Genomic DNA, 18,581 nt, shown 5'->3' with positions numbered 1-18,581 from the left:
ATGTATTAAAAATACCTAAAATACTATTAAAAATTACATAATTAAAATCCTAAAAATTTAAATTGAGAGAGTTGTTTGGTTTCGTGTGATTTTTTGTGTTGAAGTGTGAGTATATATAGATGAAAGTGTGAATTTTGCGATAGACATAATGAAAAATAAGTTAAAAGTGTGAAAAAAACGGATATATATCATTAGGAAGTTGGAACATCTTTTTGTTATTAAATCTGGATTTTTCATATACTCCCTATGTCCCATTAAAAATGCAACGTTTTTCTTTTTTGGTTGTCCCATTAAAAATGAAACGTTTCCTTAAATGGAAACAACTCTATCTCTACTTTTTCATCTCTCTTACTTTACTCTCTCTTCATTAACTCACAAAACAACACTACATAAAATCCCGTGCCGATTCTCAAATGTTGCATTTTAAGTGGGACGGAGGGAGTATTTTTTTAGAAAATGATTAACCAATGGCCAATCAGAGCATTCCATGTCGGCTACTCGTGCTCTTGCCGTCGTCACGATGGTGCTTTTGCGGAAGAGCACGCCCGTGCCGACGGCAAGAGCGCGGCGACGAGCATGGCTCTTGCCGTGCCATCAACACGACGACTGCTCTTGCGGAAGAGCAATGCTGCGGATGCTCTAATGAGGTAAGACTCATTCTCCACTACCAATGCTTCAACTTTTATTATTTTTTATATTTTACTAATTGTGAATTAAAATTCATACCATTTAAATCTATTAATTTTTATAGGACAAAGGGAGTATAATTAAATCCAAATAAATGTTATTCATAATTAATTGCTAATTACATCTTTTTTGATAATTAAATAGAATATGTCAATTATTGCGTTAATATCTTTCATACAAATACATTTTCGGTGTTGAACAAAATATTAATACTCCCTCCGTCCTATATAAGATGTCACACTTGTGTGACGACACGTGATTTTAGGATGTTTTGTTTTGTGTTGTTAAGTGGAAAGAGAAAATATAATATTATATTATTATGAAAGAGAATTTTTTCTAAAAATAGAAATACAACATCTTGAATGGAACAAAATAAAAAGAAAAGTAAGATATCTTTAATGAGACGGAGGAAGTATTATATTGTACATATCATTCTCACCAAACATATTTTTAATTTAGTTGATATTTAAATAGGAACTTGAATTACTCGAATACATTTTATTAAGTCATGACATCACGGATACAAAATAATATATTCCCCCGTCTTTTAAAAATAGAAACTGTTTTTGTTTTAGTACGTCTATTAAAAATAGAAAATATCTATTTTAGGAAACTTTGTTTTTTCCTCTCTAATAAAGCGAGTCTCATTCTCTATTAATAATACTTTAATCACTTTTTCTTTCTACATTCCTCTTAATTTACCAATTGTGCGTTAAAACTCGTATCATTTAATTTTTTTTTATAACAGTGGTAGTATATAATTTAATACTCCCTCCATTTATTAAAAATAGGGATATTTAAAACGACACGTTTTTTAATGCATAATTTGGTAAAGTAAGAGAGAGAGAGAGAAAAATTAGGTAAGAGAGATGAAGAGAAAAAAATAATAAAATAAGAGAGAGAAAGAAAAAAGTAAGAGCATCCGCAATGGTTAATAGGCCAGCCATTCTCTCATCTGCCACGTCAGCAACACTAAAAAAACCACCTGCCACGTCAGATTTAGGCCAGCCATAGGCCAGCCGCAATAAAAACAATTCAAAATATACTACATTTACGGAATTAAAATTACGATTAAAATACGGAATTAAATTTAGACACGTGTACGGGAAAATTCATTAATTGCATTTTAAAAAGTTACATAGATAAAAAAAAAAGTACATGCATAATAAAGAAAAAAAACTATCGTCGTGCAGTCCTCCGTGCCCACAACTCTTCAATTATATCCTTTTGGAGTTGAATATGAGCATCCACTTGGCGCATGCTGGCAAATTCCTTGAGTCGGCCGGCTTCATCGAGGGGTACCCCCTGTCGTACACTAGGGGTGGCCGTTCCGTGGCTTGGACCGGCTTCATCGTCACTGACCCAACTAGTCAGTTGTACGCCTTCGTCTTCGACGATCATGTTGTGCAGGATAATGCAGGCGTACATTATCTCGGAAACGCATCCGACATCCCACAAACGCGTTGGGCCCTTGATTGCCGCCCATCGAGACTGGAGCACACCAAATGCGCGCTCCACGTCCTTGCGCGCCGACTCCTGTCGTTGCGCAAAGTAGGCCTTCTTTTCATCACTTGTTTGTCGGATCGTCTTCACAAAGACCGGCCACCGAGGGTATATCCCATCCGCCAAGTAGTAGCCCATATCATGCCGGTTGCCGTTGGCCACGAATGAGACGGCTGGACCGACGCCCTGGCACTTCTCGTTGAAGAGGGGAGACGAGTTCAGGACGTTGAGGTCGTTGTTCGACCCGGCTATCCCAAAATACGCATGCCAGATCCACAGCCGGTAATCAGCTACGGCCTCGAGGATTATCGTGGGGTTCTTTGACTTGTAGCTGGTCGTGTAGGCCCCCTTCCAGGCAGTCGGACAGTTCTTCCACTCCCAATGCATACAGTCTATGCTGCCTAACATCCCGGGGAACCCATGCTTCTCCCCGTGCATCTGCATCAAATTCTGACAATCTTCGGGAGTAGGGCTTCGAAGGTACTGCTCACCGAAAATGCTGATCACGCCCCCACAGAACTCCTTCAGACATTTCAGGGCTGACGACTCACCGATGTGGAGGTACTCATCCCACATGTCTGCCGCGCCTCCGTAGGCCAACTGCCTGATTGCCGCCGTGCACTTTTGGATAGGGGTGTGGCCGGGTCTGCCAGCCGCATCGTGCCTGAAGCGGAAACACATATATTGACGCTCCAATGCCCTAACGATGCGCATAAACAACTCCCTGCGCATTCTGAAACACCGCCGGAACATGTTGGCGGGAAACCGCGGGTACTCTGCAAAGTAGTCCTCGTACAGCCGCTGATGTGCAGCTACGTGATCCCGATCAATCACTGCTCGGTGGTGGACAACTGGTGGAGGAGGGCGAGGTATCGCCTGCTGTTCCACCATACGCATGTACCGCTCCATCCCGCGGTTCATGTAGGCCTCCATAGCCTCGTTCATCCGTTCGTACTCCTCAGGATCCCCACCACTACCGCTACCGCTACCACCCGCGTGATCCATCGCTCGATGATGCTCTTGAACAGAAAGTTAGAGAGAGAGAAAACTCGTTAAAACAAGTGGTGCAAATGAAAATGAAACGAAAATCGCGTTTATATATGATTTAAAAAAAAAAAAAAAAAAAAATATCGGAAAACACCGCTGGCCGATCGCTAGCCGATCGGGCCTCTGCAATGGCGGCTAGCCGATCGGCTAGCGACGAGCGATCGGCCAGCCCACGCCGATGCGCTGGCCGATTGCAATGGTTCGGCTAGCCGATCGGCTAGCGCGACGAATCGGCTAGCCGGTCGCTAGCCGACCATTGCGGATGCTCTAATGGAATTAATGTTAGTGGATTATGGACTCACTTTATTAGTGGTATAAGTGGGAACTAACAACAATTTAATCAATTTTTTAAAAAAGAAAAAGAAAATGGTAGACCCAAATTAAAACTTTTTTATGCTGCGCGATTTTAAAAAATGTCATAAGAGTCTTATTATGCATCGCAGCTCTCAAATTTTAGGGCACTCGTGAAAAATGAAGACATCAGCTACTCCGGCGAAGCCCAGCGGCGGCGAAGTAACTCGGAAACCTCAATTCCGGCTGGCCAAAGACGATACCAAACCGGCGCTCCGAGACCCCGTAAGAATTGCCCAATTACTTTCACCTCTACTTAATTCAAGTCTATGCCTCCTAATTAGGTTTTTTGTTTGGGGATTTGATTCTCCATAGATTTTGAGATCCGACCCAATTGAGACCGAGGAAGCCGTGCTGCGATTGCCTCCGCTACCAGATAACATTAAATCCAAATAAATTCAGTACGTCTTTGTCCCAATTTTTTCCTTGTAATTTGTCTCTTCTTTTGTGTGATTTATTTATGAATGATTTGAAATGTAGTACTCTACAACTATACATGACGAATTGTTTTCTAAATTCACTGTGAATCCAGACACTTCGAATTTATATAGTCATCTTCTCCTTCGTAGTTTTGTATCACGAGAAAACCAAACACGATGTGATTTGATTATTCGAATTTTGATGCTTGATATCTAGTTAGGAAAATATTCGTTTTATTTTTGTATATAGAAATGCTCAAACTATAAGTGTGGTGAGCAGAGTTTATATCTAAAAAAAAGAGCTTCTCTTTTACATATAATCAATAATAGTTCCCTAGTGATGACTTGAACCTTTGACCTAATGGTTGAAGAAAAAACGTCTTAGAGTTGCATTTCATAGTCAACAAAGCAAGAAGCCAACTAACACCGTCCCTACATTACTTAAGCATGCAACAAATGTCAAGAGAGAGGAAAGAGTAGCAAATAAAGGAGCTGAACATGCAACACAAAACAATAACTTACCCATCGATAGACAAACTACACCAAAAAACGTCTTAGAGTTGCATTTCATAGTCAACAAAGCAAGAAGCCAACTAACACCGTCCCTACATTACTTAAGCTCATGCAACAAATGTCGAGAGAGAGGAAAGAGTAGCAAATAAAGGAGCTGAACATGCAACACATAACAATAACTTACCCATCGATAGACAAACTACACTAAGACTGAGGAACAAGAAATCAGCATCACAAAACATAATCTCCATTGGCAACATAATACCTTAGTCAACAATCATTGTTTGCTGAAAGACATTCCAGGGCCCATCTGTCTTGTATCTCTATCATAGAACGCATCTTCTTGGCGTACTCATAGGGACCGTTCATCCTCTGATCACCATCCTTTGATCCTATAGCTAAGGTGCCAAAACAACCATTTCTTCTCACACTCCCAATTGAGTTTGAACTCTTGTAATGTAATCTTATTCGAATATCCACACTGACCACAATGTGACATAGAATATGGATCCACGTCTTCTTATTAAATCTTTTGAAAGGAGTACAGATCAAAAACTCTTTGACGGTTGATAATTAGAATTTTATTCAGCGTAAGGGCATCAGCAACACAGACTTGCTGGCTGGCTTCTCCCGCAAGAATGAGAGTGGTGGACCGCGGGGGCCGACGCAGAAAACATTGACTGTAAGAGCTGGACTTCACTATATATTTTTTCACGGTCAAATATAATACTCCCTCCGTCCCACTTTAGGAGTCCGGGTATGCCATTTTTGGTTGTCCCACTTTAGAAGTCTCAGTTGGAATATTCCATAAATGGTATTAGGCCCCACATTCCACTAACTTTTTTCCACTCACATTTTATTATAAAACTAATATAAAAAAATAGGACCCACATTCCAATATATATATGAAATTATACAATATAAAAACCGCAAAAACTGTAAAAATGCATATATATTTAATACAAAGTAGTCCAAAATATATTTAATTAAAAGAACATGTCATAGGTGTGGTTTTACATCTAGAGCGGTGGCAACTCAATTCTACGTGTTATCATCAATTGAAAACGTTGCAAGATTTTTTTCGTTATCAATCGTTGAAAACATGTCCTTCTCAATGTACTCAATTAAACTATCATTCATCCACTCATCTCCGTAGCAACGACTCCTAAATTGCTTAAGGAAGCAAATTGAGAATCACATTGTATATTAGCAATAAAATTACTAAGTTGAAGTGGAAGACGTGAACAATCATTTGCAGAGAAGTCCTCGTGATATAAAGTAGCAAGACGGATTACTTGATCATCATTGAATCGAGAGAAAGAATTTCTCGGATCAAGACATGAAATGCATCCTAACAATTCAGTACTAGCATCAGAAAATCGATCATCCATCTCTTGTATAGTTAAATCAACAACCTTGACATTGCAACCACAATAACATAAATTATGATAAAAAAAAATGTATGTATAGAAGACATGAATAGGGATATCATAGTACCAGATTAAAAATCTCCACACGATAATGATGCAAATTCGTGATCAACTCTGCTCCATACTTTTTATAACCACGGCGTGGTATAATTTCATCCATATCAACTAGTGAAATATTATACACTTCACAAAACTTTGTTGCTTGATCATGTATGTCTTCTCATCCGTTGTCTCTAAAACTTTGCAACTGATGTTTCACACTTTGGATCAGTGATATGGCTTGAATAATATTTTGATCTTTCTTTTGTAAGACAATGGATAATTCATTGGTTATTCCCAATAAATGTTTCATCAAATGCAAAGTGAAAACAAACTCATAATTATCCATCCTTTCAATCAATCCTTCAATAGTACTTCTGTTATTACGGAGAGTAGCATAGTCACGTAAAACTTCCAACACTTTCTCAACCGAAAACCACATAGAGCATAGACGAAGCAATGCAAAGTAATGTGAGCCCCAACGTGTGTCTCCAAACCTTACCAAACTAGTTTCTTGATTTTTACCTCTTCCACTTATGACTTCTCAATCATTAAGTTGTTTAACTAATCTGTCATGTTGCAACAACCAAAGTTGGTCTTTTCTCTTACAAGATACCCCGACCATATTCACAATCATGGAGACATAGCTAAAAACATCATTCACAACTCTAATACCCTTGGCAACTGCAACAACAATTAATTGGAGTTGATGAGAGAAACAATGAATATACATGGCATATGGATTTTCTTGCAATACTAAGGATTTCAATCCATTAAACTCACCCCTCATATTAGAAGCTCCATCGTATCCTTGCCCTCTCACTTTAGATTGAGATAAATTATGCTTCACCAACAAATAATCAATAACGCATTTCAAAGTATGCGAGGAAGTGTCAGTTACATGCACGATCCCAATAAATCGCTCAATCACATATCCTTCGTGATTCACATATCTTAAAACAATTCCCATTTGCTCCTTCAATGAAACGTCTCGAGCCTCATCAACCAAAAGAGTGAAAACTTTATCTCCAATATCATTAACCATAGCAAGTGTGACCTCTGAAGCACAAGCATTTGCCAATTCCTTTTGAATTCGTGGTGAATTCATTTGATTGTTAGCAGGAGCATTTATAAACAAAGTTTTGGATACATCATCATTAAGTTCACTAAACCATAGAAGCAACTCAAGAAAATTACCTCGATTTGAAGAACTACTTGACTCATCATGTCCACGAAAAGATAATTCTTGCTTTAAGAGAAACCGAGTCACATTCAATGAGACTGTCAACCAAATGCGATATGCAACTTCCATCTCACGGGTATTTGACTTTAATATACTTGCCACACTAATCCTTTGATCTTGAAAATCTTCGAACTGAATTCTAGCATTATTATGACAACTATTTATGCCTCCAACATGATAATTGAATCTTTATCATGCATTTTTCCAGTTTCTACAACCCGTCTTTGTAAAAGCATCATTTGATTGTCGACCTCCTTTATCTGATTTCTTGAAAAGGTAGCAGCAAAAGCAAAAAGTTGCATCCTTTGATACACTATACTCTAACCATGTATACATTTTAAACCAAATATCTTGAAAACTTCTCTCTTAAATATCATATTTCATTTTTTCGTACTTATGTCCAATTGGTTGACAGGGCCCTTACTCAAGTACCCCCTTCACACTTTATCACGAATTGAAACATTGAACTCTTCAATTGGCTTGCGTTTTCCCGAATCACCAACAATATCATTCAAGTTCAACTCGACTTCTCTTCGGGGCTAATTTTCCATTGCTTTAACAATGGGTTCACTTGGAGAAGAAAATTCATCCCGATGCTTTTTTTTAAAAAGCGTTCCATCATCTACGGTCAACCTAAGCAATAATGATTGAAGTACAATATTAGTTTATATCCATAACTCCATAAGATACTATCAACACTTACTAACATAAACCGTATTCTATACGACAATCACAAATTTTAGCTTGCAACTATTCTATCAAAATTTTACAGAAAACAAGAAATAGAATATAAAATTAACAACTTTAATAAACTCCTTGCCTCACAATTTGTGTAGAATTTGAAAATTAATTTCTCTAAAGTTTCAAAGACTCAAACCCTCCTTTTTTACAAAGTTGCGCCGTTTCTGTATTGCAACCTCTGCTGTAAACTTCAAAAAGACAAAAACCTTTCTGCTTCTCTTTCTTTAATTTTTTAAAATCTTAAAAAACGTATGCCACTTAAAATTTAAACTCCTTTTACTTAAATTTTAATTAAAGAAACATATATCACTTTATAAAAAGTGATAGCACTTTTAAAGAATACAATCTCTTTTTAAAAAAGGTTTTTAAAAAGGAGTTAAAGATTATAAAGTGGGTCCATTTGACTTTTACTTTTATATTAATTAATTCATTTATGAACTAGTGAAAGTGCTCTTCTTCTTCCTTGTTCTTCCAACGCTATTATTACACATTTCTTCTCCAGATTCTTACTTGTCCTTTCTTTAATTTTCAGCTCCTTACAGTTATTCATCCCAAAATAATTTGTTCTTCAGTAGCATTATTTGGTAAGGGCTTAACATAATTATTAAAATTTTGAAAAATTTGAAAGTAGAAAATAAGAAAAAAATTGGGCAAGTATCCTCTGTACTCGTGAGATGGAAGTTGCAAATCAAATTCGGTTGACAGTCTCATTGAATGTGACTCGGTTTCTCTAAGGAGGGATTATCTTTTCATGGACATGATGAGTCAAGTAGTTCTTCAAATCGAAGTAATTTTCTTGAGTTGCTTCTATGGTTTAGTGAATTCAACGATGATGTATCCAAAACTTTGTTTACAAATGCTCCTGTTAACAATCAAATGAATTCACTACGAATTCAAAAGGAATTAGCAAATGCTTGTGCTTCAGAGGTCACACTTGCCGTAGTTAATGATATTGGAGATAAAGTTTTCACTCTTTTGGTTGATGAGGCTCGAGACGTTTCATTGAAGGAGCAAATGAGAATTGTTTTAAGATATGTAAATAACGAAGGATATGTGATTGAGCGATTTATTGGGATCGTGCATGTAACTGACACTTCCTCGCATACTATGAAATGCGTTATTGATGATTTGTTGGTGAAGCATAATTTGTCTCTATCTAAAGTGAGAGGGCAAAGATACGATGGAGCTTCTAATATGGGGGGTGAGTTTAATGGATTGAAATCCTTAGTATTGCAAGAAAATCCATATGCCATGTATTTTCATTGTTTTTCTCATCAACTCCAATTATTTGTTGTTGCGGTTGCCAAGGTATTAGAGTTGTGAAGAATGTTTTTAGCTATGTCTCCATAATTGTGAGTATGGTCGGGGCATCTTGTAAAAGAAAAGACCAACTTCTGAACAACTTAATGATGGAGAAGTCATAAGTAGAAGAGGTAAAAATCAAGAAACTAGTTTGGTAAGGCCTGGAGACACTTGTTGGGCTCACATTACTTTGCATTGCTTCGTCTATGCTCTATGTGGTCTTCGGTTGAGAAAGTGTTGGAAGTTGTACGTGACTATGCTACTCTCCGTGATAACAGAAGTACCACTGAAGGATTGATTGAAAAGATGGATAATTATGAGTTTGTTTTCACTTTGCATTTGATGAAACATTTATTGGGAATAACCAATGAATTATCCATTGCCTTACAAAAGAAATATCAAAATATTATTCAAGCCATATCATTGATCCAAAGTGTAAAGTGTGAAATATCAGTTGCAAAGTTTTAGAGACAATGGATGAGAAGACGTACATGATCAAACAACAAATTTTTGTGAATTGTATAATATTACACAAGTTGATATGGATGAAATTATACCACGCCGTGGTTATAAAAAGTATGGAGCAAAGTTGATCACGAATTTGCATCATTATCGTGTAGACACTTTTAATAAGGTACTATAATATTCCTATTCATGTCTTCTATACATATATTTTTTTATCATAATTTATGTTATTGTGGTTGCAATGTCAAGGTTGTTGATTTAACTATACAAGAGATGGATGATCGATTTTCTGAAGCTAGCACCGAATAGCTAGGATGCATATCATGTCTTTATTCGAGAAATTCTTTCTCTTGATTCAATGATGATCAAGTAATTCATCTTGCTACATTATATCACGAGGACCTCTCTGCAAATAATTGTTCACGTCTTCCACTTTAACTTAGTAATTTTATTGTTAATATCCGATGTGATCCTCAATTTGATGCCTTAAGAAACTTAGGAGACGTTGCTACGGAGATGGTCAAAAGTGGTAAGCATTTGGTTTTTTCTGTTGGTTTATCGGATTATTGAGTTGGCATTGGTTTTACCCGTTACTTCTGTTGAGAGAGCATTTTCTGCAATGAAGACTATCAAGATTGATTTGCGAAATCGAATGGGAGATGAGTGGATGAATGATAGATTAATTGTGTACATTGAGAAGGACCTATTTTCAACGATTGAGAACGTAGAATTTAGTTGTCACCGCTTTAGATGTAAAACCATAGCTATGACATGTTCTTTTTATTAGATATATTTTGGACTACTTCATGTTAAATATATATGCATTTTTTACAGTGTTTGCGGTTTTTATATTGTATAATTTCATATATATATATACTCCTTATATCCCCTAGTGTAAAACATAGGACTAATCTGATCCCTTGGATCTATTAATTTAATGGCTTGGATTAATTGTCACTCAGTACATTATCATACACTTTTCATACATTAAGGGGTATTTCTTACTCACGATCAATTCATTTCCCTCCCACTCTCACCCCTCATTATTTCCATCCTCTCTCCCCCCTCTCTCCTCCCACAATTCAACTCAACCCTAGCCGCCGCCTAGTTGAACCGGTTTCTACAGTCAATTGTACCGACGAACGACCTAGAGCACGACGAATCGGTCAACATCACGACGCCGTCTGATATATAACCTGGAAATTTTGTTTTCTCCCCTGACGAATTCCGAAATCGGGAGGTAAGACTACAACTTTTAAATTGCTTCAAATTGGTGTAGATTCACATTTGAGGAAGTGATTTTCATTGTTCTTCTACATTATTCAAGCCTCAATTTTGAATTCTAAGTTTGGTTTTTTTAATTAGTGTTTTTTGGTTGGTTGAGTTTCTGGTTTTTGCAAAAAATTGAAGCTTTTTGTCAATACATTTTGCCCTATAATTAGCAGTTATATTCCTTTCCTGGCATTTTTTTGGAAGCAATTTTTGGTCATTCTTGTGATGCTCTGTTCGACCCCTTTTATTTGTGTATAATGAGTTCAGTACAGTTGATTAATCAACAACGAAATTTTGATGACATACAGCACCGGAAGAACTTCCTACAAAATGGTGAACAAACGCACTACTTCGAGGAGGCCTGCTAGCCAAGCGACAAGTAAATGGCTTTATTGGTTTACTGTAATGTTTGAACATTGTTAACATCGTTGTTTACATTGTTCCAAATCCTATGCTACATCATGGCTAGTTTTGTTCATCAATTATTTAGTACATTATTATGTGTTTAAATTACATCATGATAAACCAATTTTGTAGATTGTTCATTTTTAGCATGGTACATTATTTGCAATTTGTGGGTTATGCTTCATTTTTTACGTGGTTCTGTGCATTAATAATGTAGCAATCTGTCCTTATGTTCTGGTGGTGCATTGTAAATACATGTATTTTACATTGTTGATACATTTTAGTACATTATAGGCTTCTGCTGTAATGAATGTTGTGATACATCATGTCGGACAAATTGGTATATCCTTTGTTACAACATCATTGTTTGATAAGTTTACATTGATGGTACATTGCAGATAGAGGAATGGTAGATTGCTAATATATTTATAATGCATTAAGCATACAAATTACTACATTAATAGCCTCTGGTGATATAGTTGTTGCTATGCTACATTATCTGTCTAATTTGGTACATCATAGGTTGCTACATTATTGTTTGCTAAATATACATTACTCTGTATAAAATTAGTGACTTAATAATCCAACACTACAACCTAGCCCCAAGAATTTCTAAACCCAAAGGGGAAGGCTCTAACTCAATGAATGCAAAAATAATTTTTGCATTACATTAAAGCAATAAATTTGAAGATTACTACATACTGCATATACGTTCAATTTCTTAATTTGTATATCAAGATATATTACATTAAACATTCATTAACATACATTATATCAAGATATATTCTACGAGAAAATTGTTGATACTACAACCTAGCCCAATGGATTGGTAAACCCTAGGGGAATGAATTCATGTCTATGTTGTGGTATAGTTAGTTTTCTAAATAAGTGGGTACTACACCCTAGCCACATAGCAATCTAAACCCTAGGGTGAAGTTATCTGTAATCATTAATATAAAATGGAAAAAAAAAACGGTGCAACTCCATGCAAATACGAAACCAAATTGAAAGAAAAATGACAATGAACAGATTTAATCAAAGCAAAACGAAGTAGGGTGATCTACACACAATCGTTTTTCGGAAACCAGATAAAAATCAGGCAATTCGATGAACCTTGTACAAATATCAGACATCTGTTTTCAAAAAGTAATTTATCTTCTTCCATCAATGATAAACCCAGATGAACTAAGCAAGGCGATTGAGAATAAGGTTTGTAGAAGCAACAATAAAACAATAATTCTTCAAAATAGCCGCATAGAGAGTTTTCAGGGTAGGGAATTGATAAATACGGAAATCAAATCGCAGATAAATCAAAGAACGTGAATCATGGGATAAAAATAACTACTATTTTTTGCGGGTTCCGTCTTTAACCTTTTCGATTTTTAAAATAATTTAATTAATTCCAAGTGGACCTAATATTAACCATCAGATCACCATTAATCAAGGGATGTAATTAGTTTTAATCTTTAACCAGGTTTTATACATTAACCCTACTATTATATTTGTCTGTGAAAAAATATATAGTGAAGTCCAGTTCTTACCATCAGTTTTTTTTTCGTCCTCCCCTAATTTTATGCACTGATTGGAAAATTTTTGGTGTATACTCTAGCAACTACAAAGGCTCTCATTCGGCAATTATGCTAAATCCTTGAATAGTGAAAGTATTGAGATGAATAGAAATATGGTTTATGAGTTAAAGTGGTGTGTCACATCTAAGAGATGAGGGTTGTGAATACCTAATGGTGTCAAGTTGATCTCAAGTTGAAGTAATAGTTTTCCAAGTGAACTAAACTCCAAGTTAACTGAGTCTCGATATTTGATGCTTGATATCTAGTTAGGAAAATATTCGTTTCATTTTTATAAATAGAAATGCTCAAACTACAAGTGTGGAGAGCAGAGTTTATATCTATAAAAAAAAGTCATTTTTTTAAAAAAGAAAATAAATAATAGTTCTCCATCTACCCAGTGATGACTTGAACCTCTAACCTAATAGTTGAAGAAAAAACGTCTTTGAGTTGCATTTCATAGTCAACAAAGCAAGAAGCCTACTAACACCGAAGATGTCCCTACATTACTTAAGCTCATGCAACAAATGTCAAGAGAGAGGAAAGTAGCAAACAAAGACATGAAGACTTAGTCGGGTGGGATCTCACCACGAACGCAAATACAGAAGGATCCAAACATGCAACACAAAACAATAACTTACCCATCGATAGCCGAACAACGCCTAGACTAAGGAACAAGAAATGAGCATCAGAAAACATAACCTTCGTTGGAAACACAATACCTTAGTCAACAGTTCAACAATCATTGATTGCTATAAGACACTCCATGGCCCATCTGTCTTGTATCTCTATCATAAAAACCATCTTCTTTGCGTACTCTTAGGAACTGTTCTTCCTCTATTCACCATCATTTGTTCCTATAGCTAAGGTGCCAAAACAATCATTTCTTTTCAAATTCCCAGTTGGGTTTGAACTCTTGCAATGTAATCTCATTTCGAATGTCCCACACTGACCACAATTTGACATAGAATATGGATCCACATCTTCTTGCAAAATATTTTGAAAGGAGTACCATGCCAGGAACAAAAACACATTAACGATTGGCTGGGGATACAAACGAATATGTTCCACTGATCACAAACGTAGTTCCACAAGCTTCTAAAGATTTTGCAGCTGAAGAAGAGATGCTCAATAGGCTTCAGCTCTTCTCTGCATTGCACACACTTGTCATCACCGATATCAGTCATTCCAAGTTTGAACAAACCACTTTGGTGTTGTTGACGAAAACAACCTCTCTGGTGTTATTGAGGAACATTTGTTTAGCTCTAGCAACATTAGTTATAATTTTATCTAACTTTGTGAATTCTAAATATTATTTGGATTCCATTCCCCCAAAAGAATATTTGAATTCCATTGAATGTTTTATAATCACACTTGTAAGAGCATGCACAATGGTCCGGATTAGTAGCCGGACTATAGTCCGCCACATCAACATTTCTTAGTCCGAACTATCCTCCTGCAGTGGTGCGGATTAGTGGCCGGATTAGGATCCGCTCTTTCTATTTTATATTTAATTTAATTTTTTTTGTTTTCAAGTACTCCCTCCGTCCCACGTTCCTTGAGGCGTTCCTTTTCGGCACGAGATTTAAGAAAATTGTGTTTAGTGAGTTAAATAAAGTAGATGAGAGAATAAAGTAAAAGAAAGAATACAATATGTGAGATTAGATGTTTTGCTTTTAGTCAAAAAATGAAATGACTCAAGTAACTTGGGACAACCTAAATTAAATTAAAACAAAACACTTACATTACTTAATTTAAAAAAAAAACTACATTACTTAAATTAAATTTACAATTATCATAAAAATATAAACATGCTTTTAGGAAAAAAAGTATAAACAAGAAAAGAATTGAATAAAATGAGAAAAGTATAATAAAAAAATGTTAGAGTTTTGAGTTTGAACGAATAACCTCTATGATTCTTCAAGACACATTTACCACTAAACATAGATTTTGTATTGAAATCAAACAAATTTTTACATAAAGCAACAAAAACTCTATTCTAAGTGCAAAACTAATTGTCCCACATTGAAATCACAAAGAAACTTGGAGTTGAAAACCTATCTATAAAAGGTTTTACTCAAGCAATGCAGAACTTGCTCATCTAGTGTGAAGGGGTATATTCTACAAAATATAATCTTTCACTGATTCACGGATCTGTCTTTTTGTATGGATCATTGTGAAATTATAGTTTTTCTAATTTAATTTTGAAAATTGATTTTTTAAATAAAAATTAATATTTTATAATTAAAAATCATTTTTCTATAATTAAAAATTGATTTTTTATCCTCCAGACCTATCGTACGGGCTCTTGCATGGCTGGATGATAGGTCTAACGATGCAAGGGTGCCCCTTTGTTCGAGGACGAAAGTTCGGGCGTGGCGATCGTCCGTCCGTCTGCAGTGGTAAAGTTGGGCAGATGATCAGCCGGACGAGGGCTCCACAGTGGTGTCTCGTCCGACCTATCGTTTGGCCACTGCAGGTGCCAAGACGATAAAAAATCAATTTTTAATTTATAAAAAAACAATTTTAATCATAAAATTCAATTTTTTATTAAAAAAATCAAATTGTAAATTAGAATTAAAAAAAAAACTACTCTCTCCGTTTCACCACAAGTGATCAACTTTCCATTTTCGATTCTCACTACAAGTGATTGATTTCCTCTTGTAGCAAAAAAAAAAAAACATTTTTACTCTATTACTTTTTTACATCTCTCTTACTTTATTTTCTCTTTATCTCTCTTACATTTTACTCTCTCATACTTTAGCTTAGTAAATAGTATTCTCTCCGTCCCATAGAAATATGCCATATTTCTTTTTTCGTCTGTCCTATATAAATAATCTCCATCCATTTATGGAAACAATTTTCTCCTTCTCTTTTACTTTAGCATTTATAGGCCCCACCATCCACTACACAATTTCAATTATTTTTTTTCTTCTCTCTTACTTTACCAATTACACATTAAAATTCGTGTCAATCCCAAATGGTCTATTTTTATGGGACGGGGGGAGTATCATTTTCTTAAATCACGTGCCCAAAAGAAATTCATCACTTGTGGTAGGACGGGGGAGTAATTTCACCATGATCTATACTAGAAGACGGACCCGTTAATTAATGAAAGATTATATTTTTTAGAGTAAAATCCTTCACACAGATGAACATGTTTTGCATTAATTGAGTAAACCTTTTATAGATAGGTTTTCAACTCCAACTTTCATTGTGACTTCGACGTGGGATAAATGGTTGATTTATAGATAGGTTTTCAACTCCGAGTTTCTTTGTGATTTCGATGTAGGACAAGTAGTTTTACACTTAAAATAGAGTTTTTGTAGCTTTATATAAAAATTTGTTTGATTTCAATACAAAATCTATGTTTAGTCTTGTGGTAAACGCGTCTTGAAAAGTCATTAAGGTTGTGGGTTTAAACCTCACACTCAACATTTTTTCTATTTTGACTTTTATTATACTTTTTTCATTTTATTCGATTCCTCTTTTTATACTTTTTTTTCCTATTAGCATGTTTATATTTTTATGATAATATAAATTTTATTAAATTTTATGCAATTTCAAAGCATGTGCTTTGCGACCTTTTTCTTATTATTCATTTTGTATATCTTCAAATTTTTTTATTGTTTTAAAATATTCTAAATTGGATACGAAAATTGAATTTTTTGTTTAAATCTTTTTTTATATATTTCATATCCTTTATAGGTATTTCTTAAATATTCTTATATGCATTCGAAAACAGAAACACATTTAATGCATAGATATATATTTTCTGTTCTATTAAATCTTATTTATTTTAATATTTTCATTCTTTTGTTTAAAAAAAAATTGTAATGCATATAAAACATATACTATACTTTTTAATCTTTCCTATTTTTTCAAGCCTTTTAAAGCATATTTAGTTTTTAAAATATTCTAATGTATTTAATTATATATTGTTTCATCATAATATATATTCCCTCTGTCCCCTACTTTACCTAAATATTAAATAGGCCACATATTCCATTAATTTATTATATTCACGTTTTATTATAAACCTTATATATAAAAATTGACTCACATTTATTAACTTTGTCAATCCACTTTCCTTTATATTTCTTAAAACTTGTGCCGAAATCGAAGTGGACAATTTTTTGGGATAGAGTAATTAGTTTTTTTAAAAAAAGAAAGAGAATTGGTTAGATTTTGAAGTTCCGAGTCGGTCAGTATAAGTATTTTTCGTACCCCCAGACGAAAAATCTTGTATCCGCCACTGTAATTAATGTACTCCATATACTATTTTGCTATTTATGGGGAGTGATCAATTGCTAACTTATCATTTAATTGCTAACTACAACTAATTTAAGGCCATAGGATTTTAGAAAACGTGTGGTCTACAATTTGCCACGTGTAATTTTCGATTTTATTAATAAAATAAAAAAAGATTAAAAAAAACGCCAAATTAGGGTTTTAGGTGAAAATGTCAATATAGTGTTTCGGAAATATCAACACAATGCTTTGAGAATGTCAACACGATGTTTTAAGAATGTTAACCCATTGCTTATATTGACATTCTACATGTATTATATTGACATATTTTATATAGTATGTTGACATTTCTGCTTTACGAAAAAATAGAAAAATTTTTGAATTTTTTTTCAAATTTTGACGTCGGAACATATGCATATATGATATCGTTGGAATCCTTATAAAATTATCTTTAATTTGATATATGTTATATGAATTTAAAGTTTTGAGATTTCTTTTAAAAGTTGGTTATAACTAAACATGTAGTTAATTGACATTAATACCCCTATTGATATTTTATAGAATTAATCTTATGACTTTTTTGACGTTTTTTGTTGATCATATTGATATTTCTTGGTTGATGATCTAGGCCCTTAATTTGAATATCTAATGGCTATTATTTAGTTGTAGTTAGCAATTAGGTATTGAGTTAGCAATATAACACTCCCCTATGTAAGCATGTGTTTTTTTCCTATAAGTAGGTGTTTTTTTCAATTAATGTAAGTGTTTTTTAAAATTTTGTGTTTTAGTACTCCATATATTATATTTTGCTATTTATTACTATTTGAAAATAAATTAAAAAATTTAATATAAAATTGAAAGGGCGGACACTAGTCCACACTGCTGTAGGTGGTTAGTCCGGACTAAGAAATGTTTGTGGATGCTGTAATGGAGATGATGATAATAAGTTGAGTTGAACTGAATAGTTTTGAGTTGAGTCAGATATTTTAGGTATGTATTCTAGATTGGTGAGGAGCGGCCGTTTTAAAATTAAAAGCGTGCGTTACATGTTAAAGTATTGTGTAGCTGGAATATAAACAATTTGTAGAGAGGACAAAAAAGAATGATCCAAATCCAAGAACTTGTCACAGTCAAACATGCATGTGTTAATTAAACTCATTTTTATGTCTACACGGTTTCACCAGAACTTAGCATGATATCAAATTCCAGAATTTTAAAAGACAAACTTATACTAAAACTATATACCAGTGTACAAATCAAATTCAAAATCATCTGTGTTAGTGTTTTAGTTCTTGTTGCATTTTTCCTCTTCAATTTTAATAATTTGTGATTTACTGTAGTATAATTT

General features: G+C 34.5%; 1 protein-coding gene and 2 pseudogenes across 2 annotated transcripts; 2 read left to right on the top strand and 1 right to left on the bottom strand.

Annotated features, from left to right (window-relative positions):
• Window positions 1–3,654: 3,654 nt before the first annotated feature.
• LOC148924300 (uncharacterized) lies at window positions 3,655–4,152 on the top strand. The gene is made up of 2 exons (XM_089058107.1): window positions 3,655–3,813; window positions 3,904–4,152. The coding sequence occupies exons 1-2, from the start codon at window positions 3,709–3,711 to the stop codon at window positions 3,982–3,984; spliced, it is 186 nt and encodes a 61-aa protein (XP_088914233.1). The 5' UTR covers window positions 3,655–3,708; the 3' UTR covers window positions 3,985–4,152.
• Window positions 4,153–5,561: 1,409 nt separating this feature from the next.
• LOC148924299 (uncharacterized) lies at window positions 5,562–7,915 on the bottom strand (annotated as a pseudogene).
• A 491-nt stretch (window positions 7,916–8,406) lies between these two features.
• On the top strand, window positions 8,407–11,548 carry LOC125187387 (uncharacterized; annotated as a pseudogene). The gene is made up of 3 exons (XR_016130755.1): window positions 8,407–8,414; window positions 8,629–10,980; window positions 11,321–11,548. The product of XR_016130755.1 is annotated as an uncharacterized LOC125187387 (transcript).
• The last annotated feature ends 7,033 nt before the right edge of the window (window positions 11,549–18,581 follow it).

This window comes from Salvia hispanica, chromosome 5 (genome assembly GCF_029641045.1).
Source record: "Salvia hispanica isolate PSC_SH4W2 chromosome 5, Shi_PSC_v1, whole genome shotgun sequence".
NCBI lineage: Eukaryota > Viridiplantae > Streptophyta > Magnoliopsida > Lamiales > Lamiaceae > Salvia > Salvia hispanica.
The sequence above is the reverse complement of the archived record's forward strand: the minus strand, read 5'-3'. Positions and strand labels throughout refer to the sequence as shown.